General features: G+C 38.0%; 1 protein-coding gene across 3 annotated transcripts in view; it reads right to left on the bottom strand.

Moving 5' to 3' along the window:
• CHL1 (cell adhesion molecule L1 like) overlaps positions 1–24,356 on the bottom strand; it is a 79,426-nt gene that overhangs the window by 17,899 nt on the left and 37,171 nt on the right. For all 3 annotated transcript variants that reach the window (XM_060109948.1, XM_060109950.1, XM_060109949.1), the window contains 8 exons: positions 20,365–20,505; positions 19,932–20,043; positions 18,390–18,556; positions 13,797–13,962; positions 7,344–7,468; positions 3,586–3,687; positions 3,205–3,402; positions 1,601–1,671 (listed from right to left, as the gene is read on the bottom strand). In XM_060109948.1, the coding sequence (XP_059965931.1) occupies positions 1,601–1,671; positions 3,205–3,402; positions 3,586–3,687; positions 7,344–7,468; positions 13,797–13,962; positions 18,390–18,556; positions 19,932–20,043; positions 20,365–20,505 (1,082 nt within the window). The remainder of the gene's footprint in view (positions 1–1,600; positions 1,672–3,204; positions 3,403–3,585; positions 3,688–7,343; positions 7,469–13,796; positions 13,963–18,389; positions 18,557–19,931; positions 20,044–20,364; positions 20,506–24,356) is intronic.

Raw genomic sequence — 24,356 nt, 5'->3', positions numbered from 1 at the left:
AAGAAGAGAGCATTAGTAATCAGTCTTATATATCTTTGGGGGGGAGAAGAGTGATTTATGAATAAGATGATCAGCAAGAAGGACTGCAGATTCCTGCCCTCTTTTCATTACTGACTCGGGGCATGGCATCTGGATAAGGTCACTAAACTGATAGTCCCAGCTTCTCTGGACAGAATGTAATGCTGATACCATGGAGCTACTGTAGCCCTCCCAGAGGAGTGGTGAGGATTAAGGAGCTGATGTTAGTGGAAAATGGTATACTTCTTTGAGGATCTGACCTGGTAATTATACACTATTACTGTCATCTAATCGATCAGTTATATCATTTCTCTTACAGAAATTTCCATGGAATTTAAAAGAAGAGATACTCTAAAAGAATAAGATACTAACATAATTTCAAATTCTAAATTAAATAATCACCAGGACAATGTGGTAGCAGCTATTTTTGGCCACATATTCAAGAAAATAATGACATTCTTGAATATATTTAGTTTCTGTATATTACCTTTTTTTTCAAATTTGTAAAACTTAATTTCACTGAAATGGGAATAAAGGGTTAGTTTTGACATAAAATTATTGACTACATATTTTGCAGGTATGGGCAATGTTGTCGTATAAGACCAATATATGATGAAGAAAAAAGGAAATCAAACTTTGTACATTCTAAAATTCTTCAAAAAATCACATCTGAAATGAGGTGTGGAAATAAATTAATATATTCCAGCATACATTCAAAAATGTTTGTAAAATTCAATGAATTCAAAGTTGGAAAACTATTATTAATCAGAATCTTTGGATGGCAATCTACTTTCAAGTAAGTTAAAATACTTGTTCATCAAATGTCAAAATAATAGAGGGGAAAAACAGCTTTCCACTGTTACAGAAGAAATTTAGAAATGACATTCAAAAAAGTTAAAGTCATCTGAGCAGATATAAGATTTTATGCCAAATTCAAGGAGGAAAGTCTATTTTAGTAACTTTTAACGGAGATTTATATAAAGAGAAAATGAGTAGGGTTTGAAATCCAAAGATATTCATGTTGAAATCCTAGCTCTGTTGATTTCTAGTTGTGTGGTGATGGGCCAGTCTATCTATCAGCCTGGACCTCAGTTTCTGTATCTAGAACACAGTATTAATGATGCTCTCTTGACAACACTATTCTCAGAATTTGAAATGAGCACGCAAAATGCCTAATAGTGCTTAGTAAGTGGTAACTATTCCTATTCATATCCTTTTGATATGAATAATCTTTATTAGCCCATGTACCAAAATTTACTGAAAGACTTTCAGTATTTGTTTGAATGGGAGAGGATTTAGAATATTGGTAATAAAAATATTAGGAATTGTAAACTTTGGGGGATGGATTATAACGAAATCAACCTGTGTAACCTTTCTTAAATTATCTACCACTGTGAAACTCTATTTCACAACATTCTAATCATGATGATCTTTAAAATATGCAAATAAAATATACTTATAAAATATACAAATCTTAGCCCTTTGTTCTTAAAATATATTATTCTATCATCATACTTAGCATGTGGACCTAAAAAAAGGAAAAACACACAAAGGTAATAAATAACACAAAAAGAATCCTCACCTCCCATTTGATAATCATTTCCTTGGGTTGAGAAGCTTGAACCCTTATGTTTTGTGGATTCTTGTCTGGAGCTGAAAAATTACAAGTATTAAAATTACTTTTTCCCACTGTATGGTCCATAGATAAATCATCATATCATCCCTCCTCCCACAAAAAACAGATTTTTTAAAACTTTGATTTTATTTATTTATTTCTATCTGGCCCAGTTTGAAAAAAGATTTATGGCAGTTTTTTTTCCCCAGCTGTACTGAGATATAATTGACATATAACATTGTGTAAGTTCACTATGTTAAGGTGTACAACATGATGATTTTAGAATGTATATATATCACATATATATAACATTTATATGTGTATATTGTGAAATGATCACCACAATAATGTTAGTTAACACATCTGTCACCTCACATAAGGCAGCTTTTAAATATGTATTTTACTTCAGGGAGTAAAATCTGTTCATGGAGTGATATAACTATTATTCAATGGAGAGTGGAAGGTTTTCTTTACCTGTCTTCATTTTAACCCTGCTCTTTAAATTTTAAACCTGCTTTTAAAAATCTAAACCCACTATTTAAATATACATTTTTAGTTTTAAATCTGCTTTACTTTTTCTATTAGAATTATTGTTAGAAATTTTGTTCTGAATATTTGCCTCTAAGCGAATAAAATTAAAGATCATGTATTAATATCAACAGCCAAGTTTTAGGGGCATCAAATAGGAAACAGCAGTTAACGTGCCCACGAAATATATTCAGATGGATCCATTTTATAAAAAAGGGCTAAGTATGGAGTTTAGTGCCAAGATGAATTTATACTAAAATCACACAAGTATCTGATTCAGTTATTATCTCCCCTTGCTTTTTCTCAATCCTAAAAGGGAATTCTATCCTAGCATATTTATTTCAGCCAGAGGAAAAAAAACCAGGCTATGACCACATTGATAACCAATCCCAATTCAGTAATATAGAGGTCAGCGCTGTCATTATTTTCTTGGTTTATAACATTATATAAGTTTCATTCTTACAATATTATAGTTTGAATTCTGTATACACTACTATAGCATGCTCATTCTTGATAATTTTTTTTAAAAAGCATCTTGGGAATTTAGATAGGTATTAGATATTCATTTAGCTATTGAGATACAAAAATATACTAAATGGATAAAATTAATGACATTAGATGCAATGAAAATTTAACAAGCTGCCTATAACATGTCAAATGTTTTATTTCAGGAAGTTGAAATGAGGAGAAAAATAAAGAGAGAAAGTTGACTTTCTCCCTATATACTGAACTTCAATTTAGAACTTACTTTATGGTACCTGATTTTAACACAATACTTAGCTGTCAGAAATTACTCAGAGTAATGCTTGTCCATGTACCTCCTTGTAATATCCTGCTATCTATCAAACATTTACATACGACTTTTGAGACTGATGTACTTTAAATAGTTTGCATGCTGTTAAATTTACAGAACTATTCAAGCTCTCTACTGGGAGAAATCTAAAATCCTACACCAGGTTATCAATCCTTTTTTCCTCCCTCTATCTGTTCAAAGATGCGACAGACTAAAACTTGTTAGGAAGTTGAGGTGTGAACTTACGTACCTGCTGGGGGTGTTTCATGATGGTCTGATGGCTGGCTAGGCTGGCTTCTCCCTACTTCATTCACGGCTATGACCCTGAACTGGTATCTCACATACGGAGCCAAAGATAACATGACTGTTGTTTCCTCTCCTTGGACTCTAGTCAATTCTTCCCACCTTCCAGGTTCCTCTCTGTTTCCTTCAAATTCTATAATGTACTCTGGCAGTAGGAACATAGAAAAACACATTAGAATGGATTGAGAATGTTTAAGTTATACTAAGATTTATATACAATATTAAACATTTTAAAGGATGTTCTAAGGATAATCCACCCTTGGTGGTATTAATGGCTTTAATACTAATTTTAACTCTGGAAACTACAGTTACCCCAAGTCTTCCCTACCGCTAATATGGCTGTTGTGGTCATCTCCAGCCTCCCATGTCAGCCGAACACTTCTGTTCTGTCTTTCAGACAAGTGAAGGTTTTCTGGTGGATCCGGAACATCTGATTAATAATGAAAAATGACAGTGAGGAGAAGGCAGATCATTGCCTTTGTCGATCCCACTTCCTCACTCAGGCACATTGCAAGCCCCCTTCCCCTCGGGGCCCGTCTCCACTCTGAACTGCCAAATCTCACCAATCCTTCTGGTTCTATTTCAAATGGATAGGGTGGGTGGGAGGGAGATGCAAGAGGGAGGAGATATGGGGATATATGTATATGTATAGCTGATTTGCTTTGTTATAAAGCAGAAACTAACACACCCTTGTAAAGCAATTATACTCCAATAAAGATGTTAAAAGAAAAAACCCAAAAAACAAATGCAGCTTCCTTCACATCTGTATATTCCTTCCCTACTGTATTATCTCACTCTTTGGTGATTCCCAGTTCTCAAGGGGCCATCTTTGACCATCGGCATCAGAATTATTTTTTAGAAGTAGTTATTAACGATGAAGATTTCTGGGCCCTATTTCTCTGGCGTACTGAAAGAGCTGGGCCCAGGAGTCTGCATTTCTAAACAAATGTCCTGGTAGATATCATGAACAATGAATTTTGAGAAACATCAACTTGATCAAGGAGACAAGCATCTTCCAGCTCATACGCTTATTTATATGCCTGGTTCATCTCCTGTATGTGACTAAATGGATCTTCCAGAGTAGGAACCATAGTTTATTAATTTTTGCACCACCCACAGTGCCTTGCACATAAATGTTTTGTGACTAATTAAGTGAAAAATATATTATCACTTCAACCATGCATCTAATTATCATATTAGAGCAATAAATTTAGGCCCTATGACTACAGGAACATAAGAGAACATAAACTCAGGCTTTCTTTTCTACATGGTTTGGATTTTTATTTTAATTTGTAACAGTGAGTTATCAGTATGTTATAGCAACTTTTATATTCTGTTGGCCTGGAGTTCTAAAGAAGAATAGGAAGGGTGTTTATACTGGAAGAGGAAGATATGGCACTGAATGTTGTGACAAAGGCTAGAAAATTGAGTAGGTGATGACAAATTTTAAGTGTTAAAGTACATGGAAATGTCTGGTACTTTAAAAATAAAAGGAACAGTTTAAAAAAAATCTGATCCCTAATGATCCTGACTTCCAAACTTTGGTTTCAATTCTCCCATGTATTCAAGGACGTTTATCTTTTCTCAGAGGAGACAATGAAAGTAATATCTAATGGGGCCTTCTTCTGGGCTCTTTCTTCTCCAAGTGGAAAGCAACATCCACTGCTCCTGCTGAGTATTTGACAATTGTTGGAAATTTATACTGACAAAAAAATGTTTTTCAATTCAGAAGAGAATGTGTTTATTTTAAAAAATGTGGTCAGTGGCTGCGTCTACACTGTAGAGCCTTAAATAAGAATTTATTTCCTCAACAGCCTTGAGGATCTCTGAGCTCGGAGAACTTAGGCTCCTCTTCAGCACTTACTAAGGCCACTCATTTCTGACATTTTCTGAACCAACCGATGCAGCCTGTTGTGTCTGACATTAAAATCTGCTCTTTCCGAGAATCACATGGAGTTACAATTGATGGGCTGCAATTCAGACGTAAACGAATGATGCTCTTAAAGGATGTTTCTGGCAAGGCTTCTGAAAGTAACTTGTTTAAAATGGGTCAAGCATATACTTTAAAACACTGTTTTCCACAAAAAAGAGTCTTTTAGAAATTATACATGGATTTGTCATTTGTTACTGTCAGTTATGGGTCTATGCTTCTTAAAATCTGAGGCTGCCCTGAAAATTAGAATGTAAATGCCAAGAAGTGGTTAAGAAAATGCAGCCTGTCTCATAGATTATTTTTTATTATTTTCTTTTCATTCTGAAAACATTTGGTAATTACCTCATAAGTAAATAGTACATGTAATCCTGGCCACTATTTATTTAAAATGATCAAAATTGAACAGTTCTAGAAGATGGCAGCCCATTACAAGACAGATGTATTAAATTTCACAAGAAAATTTAGATGGCATGTACCAAGTGGCAGGGACCCCAGTCTCCTTGCCATTGCTCAAAATACTCGGGGGCAAAGGCCATGGATCCTGACATTTACACTTAAAATTGTCGTGCCTGGGATAAACTCCAGTTTACCTTAGGCTCAACTATTTGGTCTGGAGAATTACTACTGGAATGATTACTAAGGATTGAACCTTTCTGCCCCTGAGATAGCTGAAACATATCACCTAAAGGTTTCATTCTTTTGAACCAAGTCCATACCACCTACCACCTGGGAACTACATTTTTTTTTTTTTTTTTTTGAAAACCCAACATGGTGGCCATTCACTTCACTTGAAAGATGGTGGTCATTTATCTCACTTAAAATATAGTGGCCATTTGGTTCACTAGGACAGAACCTGCCTATTTACTCATTTTTCACCAGCCTACCTCAAAAGAGACTGAATTCTTTCCTCTCAGTCTGTACCCATGGTAGGCAACCTACCTGTGAATCCCGGCAACCAAAGCGCTAAAGATACAAATACCTGTTAATAATCAGGATTAATCTAGACATACGGTAAAGGTGTTTAGGCCAAATCAAACCTCTCCTAAGGACTATCAGCAAACTCAAGGAAAACTAAATGGTGCCCACTGAAACAGAATTATGAGAGAAAACTGTAAGAATGTCTTTGTCAGGGTCCCAGCACAGCAGAGAGTAAACAGTTCACACAAGTTAGGGTACTTCAAAGAGATTCTAATCAAGACTCTTTCAAAAGACGTGAGCGGGATATCCAGGGTGGGGGGTGAGGGGTGGGCAGGGCAGTTACTGGAATCCCATCAGAGAGAGCTGTGTGGACAAAGCCTCTGAGAGAATCAGTGACTTTGGCAGAGGGACACACACAGCCAGCCTGCAGGGAGGAATTATCCAGAAAAAACACATTATCCCCCCAACTGCCTCTGCTGCCAGGGCTCCCCGTTGGCTGAACCGAATGAAAGCTTGAGGGTAAGTGGTTTGTTGGTGTCCACACAGGTCAGGTTTCCAGATTCAGAGAGCTGGTGGATGGTGAAATCTGGAAGGGAAACTAGGAGAGCTATCCAACGGACGGTCTAAGGGTCTAAGAGCTATCGACATGGGTAACTGCAGGGGTAATTGCATTGATTACACCAGTGAGTTGTGCACATTGTTTTCTAATTAGCATTATTATTTAAAAAAATCAGAGGCCTTTCTTTGCAGAAGAACCCTTGAAGTCCCTCCCTTGCCCCCTTCCTGGGACCCTGGGAGCTGAGCTTGGTCTAGGCCACTGGTTTAGGGCAGGGCCACTGTTTAATCACCACTGGGCCCCTACCCTGACCCCTCCATGCTGGCCCATCTCCATTCCTTAGCCACATTTCTCCGTGCACTAGGAAAGTGTAACTCAAGGGTCCTGGGAAGTCAAGCATGCTTCAGTTTTCTTTCTGCTGAGAGCATCACCTACCTCCCACTGCTTCTGGCAACATTACCCAAGTAGAAAAAAGAAATTAAGCATCAATTAACTTCTTTAGAACCAGAAGAGGCAAAAGCACTCGAAAGTAGGGTCGCTCTTTAATTGAAAATTTCAAACTAACAATAAATGTGCATGGGCTTAAATAATCATTGGTTTAATTGCCTAAGAACAGTGGAATTTAATCAGTAATGGAAAAGAAATGAACAAAGATTTCCTTATTCGTTAGTGCACTTACCAAGGACGGTAACTTGAGTCATAGCAGCAGTGCTATCTAGAGCAGTGTGAGCTGAACACGAGTATACACCTTGGTCTTCTACGGTGACATTAGATATAGTCAAATTAGCTCCATCAATAATTATCCTACCAGGAAAAAAGTGAGTCTATGATGAGGATGAAACAAACAGAAACAATAGAAATGTAATCCTTTCAAAACTAAATATTCCCCATAGAAAGCAATTTAAGGAAGAATTTTAAAAAAAACTTGTCCCATAACGCAAATTTTATTAGAGAATGCCATACTTGAAAACTGGAAAGTATTATTCAAGCACACACAAATGTCTACAAGCCATGAAAGGGATCAGGTTGGTTGGTTGGTTGGTTTTTAAATTACCAAATCCAACCATCTGTGATTCATGGGTCAGTGATGGAGCCATCTTGCCTGGTGTGTCTGAAGAGTGTACCATACCTCACAATGGCTAAGATAAATTTGAATAATTCTTAAGGTATGTTTAGGGAACCACCTACATAGGATCAACTTGGGTGCTTCTTACAAAGGCAGATTCCTGAATCACACCCCAGTTCTACAGAACCAGAATATGTGAGATGAAGTCTGGCAATCTCTATTTTTGACAACTTTCTCTTTTCTCCATCCTTCCACCTCCCACACAGAATGCACTTTAAGATGTGATAAAAAGTGAACTGTGACTTATCTGAACAGTAGATGGCAGACTAGTACTTCTTTTTGCAAATCATTTGGTGCTGGCTTTTTATTATTTGTTCTCTTTTTGCCAATTTGTAATTGAGTTTACTATATGAATTTTTAAAATATGAATTATACCTTTACCCTATGCCTATGTATTGTTAGCGTAACTATTCAAGTATTTTTTTTTAAAATAAAGTTCCATTAAATCTGAGATATATTCACAGCATTGTGCTATTTAATTGAAATAAACAATGTCTTCCTTGTGGGGAGGGAGAGAAAATCTTAAATAATTTAGTTTCTTAATATAAAACTCATATAGGCTGCTGAAAAGTTCGAGTTATAGAAAACCAATTAAAACTGTAGTAAAGTCAAACATGGTTCTGCCCTTTGATTACAGACAAAGTCGGCCCCTTACCCCTCTACCAATCACTGAATGATTTGCTAATCAATACTACCTGGTATAGCTAGTCAAGAATCTCACTATAATTGTAATGATAAAGCTTTGACATAGTTTCTCAGTTCATGTTAGTTATGTGTCCATTTGGTACAAATATCAGAATATTACATACACTGATAATTTTGCAAAGTTTACCTTCTTAGATGAAGAAATACAATTTAATAACCTCTTCAAGAGGGCTGTTTGTGCCCTGCACATTCATGAGGGCCCAGTGGAGCTGAAATCTAGCCTACAATCTTCTTGCCAAGATTTGTACCCTGGTGTGGGGCTGCTTCACGCCAGAAAGAAACGGCAACTTAAGGGCAACTTTTCTGTAATGCACTGTCTTTTAAAACTCACGAATGTACCTCATTTTAATCAAGGTAGAATGACCCCCTGGTCCTTGAAATTTGGTAGGTATGATGTACCCAGGGAGGTTATTAAAAATTTCCTTTGTTGGGCTCAGTCCAGTTTCCAAATCAGAACTTTTGGGAATAGGACAAGGGCCACTGCAGTTGAACATGATACCTAGGTAATTCTGGCTCACATCAAAATCTGACAACTATTTGTGTTAGCAAGGATACACTCTGCTGTGCTGAAGTAACAAACAGCTCCAAATTCTCAGTGCCTAAGACCACAACTCTTTATTTCTGTCTTACACTGTTTCCATCATAGATCAACTGTATTCTGCTTGAAGAAATCCTTGTTAAGCACATTATACATTTTTAAAATGGTTTCTACTCTACATAGAACCTGTTCTCTGGCTTCATCTTCATCTCTGTTCCTCTCAGTCTTTTCCCCTGTTTTTACCTGCTTAACTACCTCCCTTTGCTATCATTCTACAACCTCTCACCTCCTTCATCTGAAATATCCAGATTGCTAGTCCCCGAACCATGTTAACCTCCAGTGTTTTCTTGCTCCATTCCATCTTGTAACAAATTTCGCTCCAGGCAATATTAAAAATGTTGCTTTCTTTGGAGACCTGTGTTTGAGGCTTGGTTCCACCAACTATGACTTGTATAATCTTGCACAAAACTTGGAGCCTAATTCACCTTATTTAAGAAATGGGGATAACAATATTTTCTTTCTTTTCAGGAGAAGTAAATGAGGGAAAACACAAAGTGATTTGTGTATAGAGCCTGGCTTAGTATGTGCTCAAAGAGTGTTACTAATAATATTAATCAAATTGATTTAATTCATTGTTGGCTTGTAACTAATCACATTTCTTAATGCCCCAACTCCCATTCCTCCTGCCTTTCTGCTTGAACAAATTACCTTAGTTCCTCTTTTCTTAGGAAGAGACCCTTCTCTATCCTTATAATCTCTGCCTAATCTAATGCCTTATAACCTCTGCATCCTTATCCCCCACCCCTGAGTTCTACCCCATTCATCTGCTGCCATTTCTGAGGGGAAAAAGAAGCCCTTCCTTGAGGCCAAGATAAAGCCCTCGCACTTGTGCTTTTGACACCTTTTCCCTCTCATCCTCCTATTCACGGACACGTGGACACATCCCACATCCCTCTGCCATCCCTCCTCTCCTTCAGGACTGGGTCGTTCACTCTGTCTATGGTCATGAACAGTCCCCATTACATTTGTTAAGGACAGTCTAAATTTTAAAAGTGTTTTGATAGCATACCCACACTGTATTTCATTTTTCATAACAATATTGTATTGTCTAGAGCCACCTGCAGGTTAGAAATCCACAGAAAATTCCTTGAGGTCATTTCAGCCTTCCTAATAAGTTTACTGTGAGGATAATAGAGGGAAAGCATGTATGGGAGGCACTAACATAGCATGAGGCACCCAGCAGGTATAATGGTCCAGGGTAGCAGTTTCCAACACTTATCATACCCCTGTACATAACAGGGGACAAAAGGGGAGAGCAGAAGGTGTTTTACTTCTCATTTTCCTCTATGTGCCTTTGGATCAGAAATTTAACCACTTTCTAGGTAAAAGCTTCTGGTTCCCAGCCTAGTGATAGGAGAAGGTGTCCCGGCAGAAGGTGAGAAATGGGAGCTTACTAATGGTTCTACAGAAATTTAGCTGATACCTGTGATCTCAACTCCCTGCTACAATTCCATGCCTGCTCCTGGCTCCAGTCAAGACCAGCCTGCAACAGTCATTCCCACCCCATCCCACCCCAAATATCACTTCTGTGTTAAGGAAAACTAGAAGAATGTCTGCATTACTTAGGTGACTCAGAGAGCCAGAGGCTCAATTGAGTGTCAGCCCCAGCATCCTGCAGAAGCTATAAAACTGAGTCACACAAAGAGGCTGGTTGGAGAGTCTGGATTCAGGGCCTAAATATGCAGGTCACATTACCAACAAGGCATGAGTCTGATTCCCTTCTTGGCTATAACCCAGAGGTTATACGGAAGACCCCAAATAACTACACAGTTGACAAAACGGAATTTGGGGGGGATCTGAGCAGTTGACAAATCAACTCACACCTAACCAAAGGCTGAAGATCTCTGTTGCAACATGTAGCCTGTTAGGTATCAACAGTTATTCTCCTTTTGTGTCACTGACAACTGGTTGCAGTATATATGCTGCCTTTCCACAAACATAAAATACAGAGGAGGGATGAGATAGAATAAATTAAGTACCCAGGCAGAGACCAATCAATGCCTTTATATAGAAGTGGCACACATACCCACAAATACCAAAAAAGACCAAGCAGGTAAAAGAAATGAGACAAGACTACCAGAGAAATGAGGAGAATGAGTCATCACAGCTAAATTGGACTGAGTACTGAGTATATTCTAAGTGCTTGGTGTTAACTCATAATAACCCTATGATGAAGTTACCTTAAACAATTTTTTTGAACTAAACTATGTTATAGAATATACAACTAAGGCACAGAAAAGTTAGGCAGCTGGTCTAAGGTCACAGACCCAATAAGTGACAAAGCTGGGATTCAATCCCAAGCCCCTGGGTTCCAGAGGCCATTCTCTTAATGATGACACTGACACCATCTCGCCTAAGGAATGCAAGTCCTGTCTAAAGATCTTCAGATTTAGTTTTTCAGAATGATGAATAACAAGACGGCGGGTGAGATCTGGAACAAGGATGGTCAAATTTTACCCCTAACTCAGCAACAATGCAAAAGCAAGGGGAATGTCCTCTGCTTCCAAAAGACAGCACACGCATTCGTTAAATATTGACTGTTTTCTCTTCCTTTGATACACTTAACAGTGTTTAAATATAGTACTAGTCAGCATCTAGTCACACTTACTCTACATTCTCTCTTCTACACTTTTACATATTCTTTACAAAGAAGCTGGAAGGCTCAAAACTATACTTGTCAATACTTACCAATAGGAAGGATCTGAGATATGATTTAGCTTCCACCCATGAGATAAATTCCTATGAGATTGGGAGGTAGAAGAGAAATGGGCACCATCTCCTCTAGGGCCTTGTGAGCAGACAGGGACTCTGGCAGATATAAGAGCTGGCAGTGCTGGACTCACCAGGAGAACCAGTGGGGTGAGGGGGGCAGTGAAGACAGCAGCAATTTCCAGACATGTGAATTGCAGCTGCAATGCCATATCACCAAAACCCCAAAAGCTTAGTAAGCAGCACCCATAGACCTATCTCCTCCACTCTTTCTAATGGTTTTGTGAGCACCCAAGCCCATGCAATAAATATTCCTCAAATAACAGGAGCTGTTTCTGTTGCCTGCACTCACAGGATGGTACATGTTCATGAAAAATTGGTAGCAAAAATAAGGAGAGAAACGTGTGGAAGTGAAACAAGTACACTGTTTGACCTTTTAAATACTGCCTTAAAGACTGAAATGTAATAAGCAGTTTTTATATTCTAATTCAGTGTGTATACTTTTACAACTATTTTTCTTTCAAATGCAAGGTTTAATCCCAAGCAAATATTATGAGATACTATAATAGTTTACCAAAAATAGGTGTTGTATTTTGTTAAATTCTTTTTCTGCATCTATTGAGATTATCATATAGTATTTATCCTTCAATTTGTTAATATGGTGTATCACATTGATTGCTTTGTGTATACTGAAGAATCCTTGCATTCCTGGGATAAACCCCACCTGATCATGGTGTATGATCCTTTTAACGTGTTGCTGGATTCTGTTTGCTACTATTTTGTTGAGGAGTTTTGCATCTATGTTCATCAGTGATATTGGCCTGTAATTTTCTTTAAACACATACCAATTGCCAACAAACACAAGAAAGGATGCTCAACATCACTAATCATTAGAGAAATGCAAATCAAAAACACAATGAGGTATCACCTCACATCCGTCAGAATGGCCATCATCAAAAAATCTACAAACAGGGCTTCCCTGGTGGCGCAGTGGTTGGGAGTCTGCCTGCCGATGCAGGGGACACGGGTTCGTGCCCTGGTCCGGGAGGATCCCACGTGCCGCAGAGCGGCTGGGCCCGTGAGCTGAGGCCGCTGAGCCTGCACGTCCGGAGCCTGTGCTCTGCAACGGGAGGGGCCACAACAGCGAGAGGCCCTCGTACCACAAAAAAAAAAAAATCTACAAACAATAAATGCTGGAGAGGGTGTGAAGAAAAGGGAACCCTCTTGTACTGTTGGTGGGAATATAAATGGATACAGCCACTACGGAGAACAGTATGGAGATTCCTTAAAAAACTAAAAATAGAACTACCATATGACCCAGCAATCCCACTACTGGGCATATACCCTGAGAAAACCAGAATTCAAAAAGAGTCATGTACCACAATGTTCACTGCAGCACTATATACAGTAGTCAGGACATGGAAGCAACCTACGTGTCCATCAACAGACGAATGGATAAAGAAGATGTGGCACATATATATAATGGAATATTACTCAGCCATAAAAAGAAACGAAATTGAGTTATTTGAAGTGAGGTGGATGGATCTGGAGTCTGTCATACAGAGTGAAGTAAGTCTGAAAGAGAAAAACAAATACCGTATGCTAAGGCATATATATGCAGTCTAAAAAAATGGTGTACTGATGAACTTAGTGGTAGGGCAGGAATAAAGACGCAGTCATAAAGAACAGACTTGAGGACACAGGGGGAGAAGGGGAAACTGGGATGAAGTGAGAGAGTAGCAATGACATATATATAGTACCAAATGTAAAACAGATATCTAGTGGGAAGCTGCTGCATAGCACAGGGAGATCAACTCAGTGTTTTGTAATGACCTGGAGGGGTGGGATTGGGGGGTGGGAGGTAGGCTCAAGAGGGAGGGGATTTGGGGATAAATGTATACATTTAGCTGATTCACTTTGTTGTACAGCAGAAACTAACACAACATTGTAAAGCAATTATACTCCAATAAAGATTAAAAAAATAGTTTACCTACCTGCCATCCTCTGTGCCATTAATTTCAAAGGCTTCTCCATCTTTACTCCAGGATAATTTTAAACTGTATTTCAAATGTGAGTCACATTTGCTCTCACAATGTAATTCAAGTGTATGTGATCTGGGGACACGAGGATTCTTAGGAGAAACTCTAAGTTTTGTAGCATCTGTTTTTACAAAATAAAGATACTAGTTAGAGCTATAGAACACAGCTTACTTTGCTATCAAGTGTCTGCAATTTAATCAACCAAAATGGTCAACACTGATAGTCAAATCCTCATGCAATGTTTGTCACACTGTTATTTCCTAACATCACATATCATTACTATTTTCATTCCTTCCAAGCCAGGGCACCTGGGTAGAAGTATTATATTAATAGCAATTTCCCAAGAGTGTAAGCAAGCAAATGCCTCTGGATATTGAAAATAATATAAATTGTCCTTCTGGTGCTTCTGGACATGTGATCAAAATACCATAAAGAGGAAATCAATTAATTTTCTATTAACTTGTTTATTATTAACTCAAATCTGAGATTAAATGGTGAAGCCAATGCATAGATAAACTAACAACATGAAGGTGTGGAATGCGAACATAAGCACCATGAACGTGGAGGCTTTGCTTGTTTTGTTTCATTCAAGTAACTCCAGAGCCCAGAAGGGAGCCTGCGTACAGTAGGTACTCAATACGTATTTGTTGAATGAGTTACAGTGAGTCATATTTGGAAAGTAAATTAGTAATATCAACAATATGGATAAAATACCTAGGAATAAAAATAAAATACCTAGGAATAAACATACCTAAGGAGACAAAAGACCTGTATGCAGAAAACTATAAGACACTGATGAAAGAAATTAAAGACAATACAAACAGATGGAGAGATATACCATGCTCTTGGACTGGAAGAATCAACATTGTGAAAATGACTATACTACCCAAAGCAATCTACAGATTCAATGCAATCCCTATCAAACTACCAATGACATTTTTCACAGAACTAGAACAAAACATTTTACAATTTGTATGGAAACACAAAAGACCCCGAATAGCCAAAGCAATCTTGAGAAAGAAAAATGGAGCTGGAGGAATCAAGCTCTCCAACTTCAAACTATACTACAAAGCTACAGTAATCAAGACAATATGGTACTGGCACAAAAACAGAAATATAGAACAATGGAACAGGATAGAAAGACCAGAGATAAACCTAGGCACACAAGGTCACCTTATCTTTGACAAAGGAGGCAAGAATATACAATGGAGAAAAGACAGCCTCTTCAGTAAGTGGTGCTGGGAAAACTGGACAGCTACATGTAAAAGAATGAAACTAGAACACTTCCTAACACCGTACACAAAATAAACTCAAAATGGATTAAAGACCTAAATGTAAGACCAGACACTATGAAACTCTTAGAGGAAAACATAGGCAGAACACTCCATGACATAAATCACAGCAAAATCCATTATGACCCACCTCCGAGAGAAATGGAAATAAAAACGAAAATAAACAAATGGGACCTAATAAAATTTAAAAGCTTTTGCACAGCAAAGGAAACCATAAACAAGATGAAAAGAGAGCCCTCAGAATGGGAGAAAATATTTGCCAATGAAGCAACTGACAAAGGATTAATCTCCAAAATATACAAGCAGCTCATGCAGCTCAATATCAAAAACACAAACAACCCAACCCAAAAATGGGCAGAAGACCTAAATAGACAATTCTCCAAAGAAGATATACAGATTGTCAACAAACACACGAAAGGATGCTCAACATCACTAGTCATTAGGAAAATGCAAGTCAAAACTACAATGAGGTATCACCGCACACCACTCAGAATGGCCACCATCAAAATATCTACAAACAATAAATGCTGGAGAAGGTGTGGAGAAAAGGGAACCCTCTTGCACTGTTGGTGGGAATCTAAATTGATACAGCCACTATGGAGAACAGTATGGAGGTTACTCAAAAAGCTAAAAATAGAACTACCATACAACCCAGCAATCTCACTACTAGGCATATACGCTGAGGAAACCATAATTCAAAAAGAGTCATGTACCACAATGTTCACTGCAGCTCTATTTTCAATAGCCAAGACATGGAAGCACCCTATGTGTCCATCTACAGATGAATGGATAAAGAAGATGTGGCACATGTATACAATGGAATATTACTCAGCCATAAAAAGAAACGAAATTGAGTTATTTGTAGTGAGGTGGATGGACCTAGAGACAGAGTGAAGTAAGTCAGAAAGAGAAAGACAAATACTGTTTGCTAACACATATATACGGAATTGAAAGGAAAAAAATGGATCTCATGAACATAGGGGCAGGACAGGAATAAAGACGCAGACGTAGAGAATGGACTTGAAGACATGGGGAGGGGGAAGGGTAATCTGGAACAAAGTGAGAGAGTAGCACTGACATATATATAGTAGCAAATGTAAAATAGATAGCTAGTGGGAAGCAGGTGCAAAGCACAGGGAGATCAGCTCGGTGCTTTGTGACCACCTAGAGGGGTGGGAGGGAGACGCAAGAGGGAGGGGATATGGGGATACATGTATACATATAGCTGATTCACTTTGTTATACAGCAGAAACTAACACAACATTGTAAAGCAATTATCCTCCAATAAAGATGTTAGAAAACAAAACAAAACAATATAAAGCTCAAACATTGGTACCGTGGCTGTCTTGGAAAATGTCTGTTTCTTTATAATTGTTTCAAAACATATAATCCTTACTCTTAAGGACCATATTAAAGGCAGATACACTTTACCCCAATGTGGCACTTGGTAATCCTCTCAGAAGCCAAATCTCATGATCTGACCTCCAACTCCACAATCATGTTCTAATATTTGCTATCTATATGTTACTCAAGAAACTGATTAAAAATTAAAGTGTTAGTAAAATTGAGTTTTTGATATTCCAAGCATGAAATCTGAAGAGGTTATCAAATTGACTTAATTTCAAGTGAAGTTCTAAACATCCTACTCCTAATTCTAACTTTAAAGGAATCCATTGAATAATAATTGATACCATTTAATAAGCACTTATTTCATTTAACTAGACTCTATGAAGAAGTTTATATTCATTGTGACATTTTACAACAATTCTATGAATATTCATATCTCTACCTCACCAAGAAGATAACTTAAGGTTAAAATGAAATTAAGTAAGGATACTAATATTTTCTAACTAGTAAGGGACTAAGCTGTGATTTGAACTCAAGACTGAAAGAGACCAAAGCTCATGCTGCATAGCCTCTTATTCAATTCCATTCTTGACATTCCTTTTTCATATGTAAAAAGTATGCCCTTAATTCTCATGGATATGATTCCTATATAACCCTTACATATAAAATGGACATTAGAGCAGACCAAAAGTTTATGAGCGTGGCCTTCTCTCTGGCCACTAGCAGTTTTGAGGTCCACTTTGGGCCAAGCACTGTGTTGGGCAATAGGAATGTGAAGGTTCATTTAGATTCCAGACTTCACTCTCATTATCTTTCACCTGGCAGAGTTGCTTATCTTTCATCTAGGTTGGTTTTATAAAGTATAAAAAGAATCATCTTCATTGATGTTATAAGAGCATTTAAAAAATTGCACATACCACTTGAAAATGCAGAGAGACATCCACTATAAGTAGACATCAATGAATATTAATGTGCCTTAAAAATATAGTCCATTGGGCTGGCATGTTGGATAACTTAGGGTATAGAAAAAAATACGATGAAAGAATAAAAGAAGGAAAGAAGGGTGTGTGTGTGTGTGCAGAGAGAGAGACAAATGTTAAGGTAGCAGTGAAAACAGATGATTAAAGAAATATGTACCTGTTATCTAAGCAGAGGTAGTAGCAGGCCATGAGAGTGACCTGTCACAGGAAATACAAATCCTCCCTCCATTTACTATAGAATCTTTCTATTCTTTGTGTTTCCCTGAAAAGGGTTCTCTGAGCAATTTTAAAATCAAAATATTGCTGGTGCCTTCTCTGAGCAATTTTAAAATCAAAATATTGCTGATGCCTGTGGATCTGGGTTCCAGTCAGCCTGAATCTAGGTGTTGACATGCCCCTCTTTGGGACACTGACATATCTTGGCACATACTTAACTACTGGGAGCAATTACAAATGAAACAGTCTGCTTGAACAAGAGAAAAAATACAGAGCTGTTTATGACTCAAAAAGAGGACAAAAGCCTCCTCATTTTGTCATTCTGGAGTCTTTACGAAACTGATCCTTTATGAGTTTATTTGTGAAATTTTTAGTTCAAAGAGTTGAATACTGGTGACATTACACTGAGTTGGTTATTGAAATAAAATAGAGTTACAGGAATACACCAAAATAGAGGACTTTTAAATACTGTTGGTCATCCATCACCAAGAACACCTAGTTCCCTCTTACAATTGTATAAAGCCATGGACACATCATCGACATATCCGAAAATTCTTGTGAGGGTCGTTTAGATGAAACCCAATCTAGGAGTTTTGAAACAGTCTAAAGAAATTTAACAGATGCCTGAACTTAAATCATATTGTTTCACTTGGGAAAATGAAAAACTGAAGCCATGTGACAATTCATGCAAAGTAAAAACAAAATAAAATTACTTCTAATATCCAAGTTGGCTGTGACTGCTGTTTTTCCTTTAGCATTTTCTACCCAACAAGAGTAGGAACCAGCATCTTCTTCTGTGGTCTCGTTGATCTGTAATGTGCCATTCTCATGGAAATAATACCGTCTGCCTTCAAGGGGTTTTGCTTCTTCCACCTTCTGCCTATAGAAAGTATAAATCAATGTGGGTTTGATAGAATCCTATACTCTTTTGCAAACTGGCCGCTGATGTCATTCAGTGTTATCCCTTCTTCAGGAGCTTAGCAGACCTTATGAAATGTTCCATTAGAGTTCACAATTTTTCCAATATAGGCGATAGGTATACATCTTACCTGCCCAAATAGACTGTGACTGGAGGAAATCTGTGTCTGAGCTCTATGCTTCTGCTGTATTAATAATAGCGCTCAGTACCACTTTGCGTCTGTCCTCAGAGTTTAATAAATAGTTTCTGCCTATTGATGGTGAGCGCTTTAGTTAGTCATTGCTTCAGGGTACTAAATGGGAAAGCTAGTAATTGAAAGAGATAATAAACATTCTGAACCTCCTGCTGTCCTAGAGGAACACTGGTCACTCAGAAATATTATAGGCCAGGAAGTCCTTCCTGTCCTGTGGACATGGATTACATTGACCCTCATCACCCAGAGTCATTTTCTCCTACATTCATCCATTTTCCAAGCATTTGCTGCCACAGCTTGATTCTCCCTATACATTTCACAGTAAGAGGCTACTGGAGAGAAAATATCCAAAGGACAAAGTCTGGCTGCTGTTCACACAAGATTTTACAGGACGGGCACTAGGGTAAGGCAAGTGAGGCACTTACCTCAGAGACAAAATTTAAGGGTTGGCAAAAAAAAAAATCTCAGTATAATCAAGATAAATATTTTAATGAGGTATTTCTAAAAATCAAAAATAATATAAAAGAATCCACAATGAACAAAATATCCAAATTTTAAATAAAGACAGAATCTGACCCTATACTTGGATGACCTTGCCTTGCTCTCCTCATTCTAATCTCAGCCCTGCAGAGCCCTGGGAAAAATTATTTAAGACTAGTTTAACCAAGTTTTTCTAGTGAAGGAACAAATATGGTAGATTCATACAATGATGTGTGGAGTTACTATACCAACCAATATATCGAACTTAAATTCAAAATACATGTTGACAAAGTTTTAAACATAGGCACTTGGAATGAAATGCAGACTTAACAATTATTTAGGTAATACCCAAAACAACAACAGTAATGTATGACCTTAGATATATCCGCAATGGAGACCTATAAAATTGTCTTAGCAATCACTTCAATTTTTTGCTTTCCTTTGTGAGCAAAAATGGCTCTCCATATTTCCCCATGTGAGAGAATACTACAAATCTAGTCAACAGTGCCAGGAAAGGTAGGTAAGTAAGTTTGCTACCTTGCTTCTCAGAGGCACTCGCTACATGTAATAACTTGACACAGTGCAGCCTGTCAAATGATGGATGAAGAAAAAAGACACAATCTACAACTGACATTCTCTTAAGAAAACCGTGTAACAGCTTACCAGGACACAATTGCCTCAGGTGAAGCAAAGAACTCACAATGTAAGAAAGCACTGTACCCAACCACCGTGGCATAACTTTCTTCATCTGCAGTTTGTATCAATGGACGGACATCTATTGGAAAACAATATAAATGCAGTTTTAAATGTTCATATAATACAAGCAAATTAATTTTTTTCTATATCCCAGCCATATTAATAAGGGAAAACAGTTGACTATCACAGTTTGTATTCTTGAATTAGAAAGTATCCCAATGCAATACATTTTTGCAAGTATAACTTTTAGTATGAGGCCTCATGCTCAAATGTAAGGTGAAAGGTACTTTGATTTTTCCCATGTTTTATGTGCCAAGAATTCAATCTACTTTTGAGTATGACCGTGAACATTTTCCTGTAGAAAAGAGGAGACAAATAGTCTGCTCCCAGGTATGCTTACCTACAACATCGATGTTGGCATTGGCAAGGATAGTGCCATGGACATTCGAGGCTTCACACTGGTACACAGCGGTGTGATTCGGTTGCACATTGGTAAAACTGATTTCCCTGGGGGAGATGACATCACCAGAAAATGGATTTCCTACAAGACATTAAAGACTGTCAGTGTGATAAAAAATAGAACCTAAAATATCTATACACTATTCATTAAACGTGTCACACAGTATTTATATTTTAAGACCAGTTTAGGGTGAATAAGAGTTCATTGAAGCCAATTCTTTAGAATTTCTTAACATCAACCATGATTTTTTCTTTCCAGACCCTTCTGCAATTTCAATTGTCCTTCAAATGAGTATTTATTGTCAAAATATGTGTTGATCTCTAGCTGTCTGCCTCTCCATACCCACACCCACAAGTAAGATTCCACATTTTCTGTTTAGCACTCAAGTCCCACTATGAACTGAATCTCACTTACTCTTGTAATTGAAGTCCTGACACTGCCCAGCATAAACCACATGATCAACCCAGCTGGATCCCCCCAATCCACCAATATTGACTGCTATCTTCCCCCTTGACATGTTGTTCCTCTGTTTCACTTCTCTGCCCTTCTGCAATTTTCCCATCTACACCATTCATTTCCATTGCCCTGCTTTGCTATTTAACCACTTCAGATAAATAGCTCATATATTTCATTTTCCCAGGAGGACTAAACTCTTCTTGAGAGCACAGATCAGGTTTTCTACCTTTTCGGCAATAAATCTTACCCCACTGCTTATCCATGTATAATTCTGGAAATATCTTTTGGAAGTGAGAAAGTCTAATATTTATGGTACTTTATATTAAGACTTATTTATTCATTGATTTATCTTGGCTGAGTTGGGTCGTCGTTGCTGCACTCGGCCTTTCTCTACTTGTGGCGAGCGGGGGCTACTCTTCGTTGCGCTGCACAGGCTTCTCATTTTGGTGGTTTCTCCTGTTGCAGAGCACAGGCTCTAGGCACAGGGGCTTCAGTAGTTGTAGCACGAGGGCTCAGTAGTTGTGGTTCGCAGACTCTAGAGCACAGGCTCAGTAGTTGTGGCGCACAGACTTAGTTGCTCCGTTGCATGTGGGATCTTCCCGGACAAGGGCTCGAACCCCTGACCCCTGCATTGGCAGGCAGATTCTTAACCACTGCACCACTAGGGAAGTCCCTATGGTGCTTTAATTAAGGGCCAGTGAACTCTTGGATACAGCACATGTGTTATCTCATTAACTCTGCTCAGAACCTGCAAGATCAGCACCAATATGGCCAGTGAGCAGGTCGGCGGGACTGTATTTCAGTCAATACCACATCCCACAGCATTTAAAAATAAATTTATTTATTTATTTATTTATTTATTTATTTGTTGTGGTGTGAGGGCTTCTCAGTGTGGTGGCTTATCTTTGTTATGGAGCATGGGATCTAGGATAACCAACAAGGACCTACTGTATAGCACAGGGAACTCTGCTCAATGTTATGTGGCAGCCTGGATGAGAGGGGAGTCTGGGGGAGAATGGATACATGTATATGTATGTCTGAGTCACTTTGCTGTGCACCTGAAACTATCACAACATTGTTAATCGGTTATACTCCAATATACAATAAAAAGTTAAAAAATAAATAAAAACAAGACAGATTCACAAAAGCAAAAAAAAAAATAGAAAATGTGAGATACATATATATATATATATATATATATATATCATACACACACATATGCACACAGTGGAGTATTATTCAGCCATAAAAATGAGAAAATCCTGTCATTTGGAACAGCCTGGATCAACCTTGAGGGCATTATCGTAAGTGACATAAGTCAGACAGAAAAAGACAAATAATGTATGATCTCACTTATATGTGAAACATAGAAAACAAAACAAAACAAGCTCATAGATACAGAGAACAGTTAGTGGTTGCCAGAGGATGGGCCAAATGGATGAAGAGGGTAAAAAGGTAAAAACTTCCAGTTATAAAACGAATGTCATGGAGATATAACGTACAGCCTGGCAGTAATAGTTATTAATGCTGTATTGCATATTTGAAAGTTGCTAAGAGAGTAGATCTTAAAAGTTCTCATCACAAGCAAAAAAATTCAGTAACTCTGTAAGGTGACAGACATTAACTAGACTTACCGAGGTGATCATTTTGCAATATACACAAATGACAAATAATTATGTTGTACACCTGAATCTAATATAATGCATGTTCGCTATGTATCAATCAAAAAAAGAAAAGAAAAAATTTTTTCAGAACTGTTCATTGTTTTGCCGAAGTATCTGTATTTTAAATAAGTAGGCACATTCTTTCTTCTGAAAGCTATAACGAGACAGAACTGAAAGTGATTTTGTGTTGTTATCTGCTGAGAAAGTAGATATGGTCATACTGTTATTTGACAATTTCTAGATTAATAGTCATAAGCTTGTGTGAGTAAGATATTTTAAAATAACTATCATTTTAATTTTCAATCTCATCACTGAATATGTTCAGTTAGTACCTGCTTGTCATTGACACTGTACCTATTGTCAAACGAAGAAAAATAAAACAGATGTGTTTCTCAAAAATAACAATGAGCACTAAGGCTTCCTGAGTATTTGCTATGTGAAAACAATAGTAAACAATACTTTGGAAGTCTTGTTTGCGTGGCAGTCACTGTGCTAAACATTCTCTATGTGTGTCATTTAATCTACATAAAAATCCCCAATGGTCGGTGCTATTTTCATCCCCATTTTACTGATGAGAAAACAGGTTTTAAGGGGGTCAGTAATACACCAAATCACACAGCTAGTAAATGGTAGAGCCTGAATGCAAACAAAGACCCTCTGGATCCAGAGTTTATAAACTTTCACAATGCTCTACAGACAAGTAATATCCTACTTGGTAGACTCCATTGGTCTCTTTCAATTACAACCAACTACCATTAGTTCCATTTTGCAGTTGAAAACTTAAGCTTCAGGAGATTCCCAGCTGTATGATCTTGAGCTGTTTAGTGAATCTCCCCAAGCTTAGGTGCACAGCCTTGTTGGGACTCCAGGTCTATATGTCACCAGGATGCCTACCCTGATACGAGTGGGTCTAGGGCAAAGGAACTAATAGAATCCACACACATATGTCTCCATATTGTAAATGCTCTAAATCAAGCTGATCAATTGACCAATAAAATCTGCTCTATTATCCTACTTTAACAAAGACATTCAAAATGACCAGGGACGGGGCTTCCCTGGTGGTCCAGTGGTTAAGACTTCGCCATCCAGTTCAGGGGATGCAGGCACACCCCTGGTTGGGAAGCTAAGATACCATATGCCTCGCGGCCGAAAAACCAAAACAGAAAACAAAAGCAATACTGGAACAAATTCAATAAAGACTTTAAAAATGGTCCACAACAAAAAAAATCTTAAAAAAAAAAAAAGAGACCAGGGCTCTAGGTTCAAATTGAGGATTTGGGACTTCTTGGAGCTCTATGCTGGAACACAGTGGAGGGGGGAGATTAGGCATTCAGCCCTGGTCCATCCCTTCTTTTCCACGCCCAGCCCATCTGGGAAGGGCTCAGAGCTGACTGCGCAGGGGATTTTTCTGGTCTTGGGTTACTGAAGCTTGGTCGAGAACCTGCAGTGAGCCAGGTTCAGGCTTTGCATGTCACTTTGGCCCTGCGGACTTCTCAAATCATGGAGATAGGCATGCCATAGCAGGTCCTTGTAAAGAGCAGAACCCAGTGAGAAGTCCCTGTTGCCTGGATCCAAGGGAAGTCCTAAATTCCAGACTGTGCTCTCAACCACTAGGTCCCTGTACCTGTTTCTTCTCAGGCAGAGGAACCTTCCTCCTTGGATACATCCTCTATGTCATTCAGTTGTCTTATTTTTTAAACCTTATTTTTATATAATTAACGTAATAGCCCAACAAATATTATTTATGGCTTTTCCATAAATCTAAGCATAAATCAAATTGCTTTGAAAGTTGTAATTTTGGATTTCTTGGTT

This window comes from Mesoplodon densirostris, chromosome 10, assembly GCF_025265405.1.
Source record: "Mesoplodon densirostris isolate mMesDen1 chromosome 10, mMesDen1 primary haplotype, whole genome shotgun sequence".
Taxonomy (NCBI): domain Eukaryota; kingdom Metazoa; phylum Chordata; class Mammalia; order Artiodactyla; family Ziphiidae; genus Mesoplodon; species Mesoplodon densirostris.
Note: the sequence above shows the minus strand (reverse complement) of the source record. Positions and strands in the feature narration are given on the sequence as shown.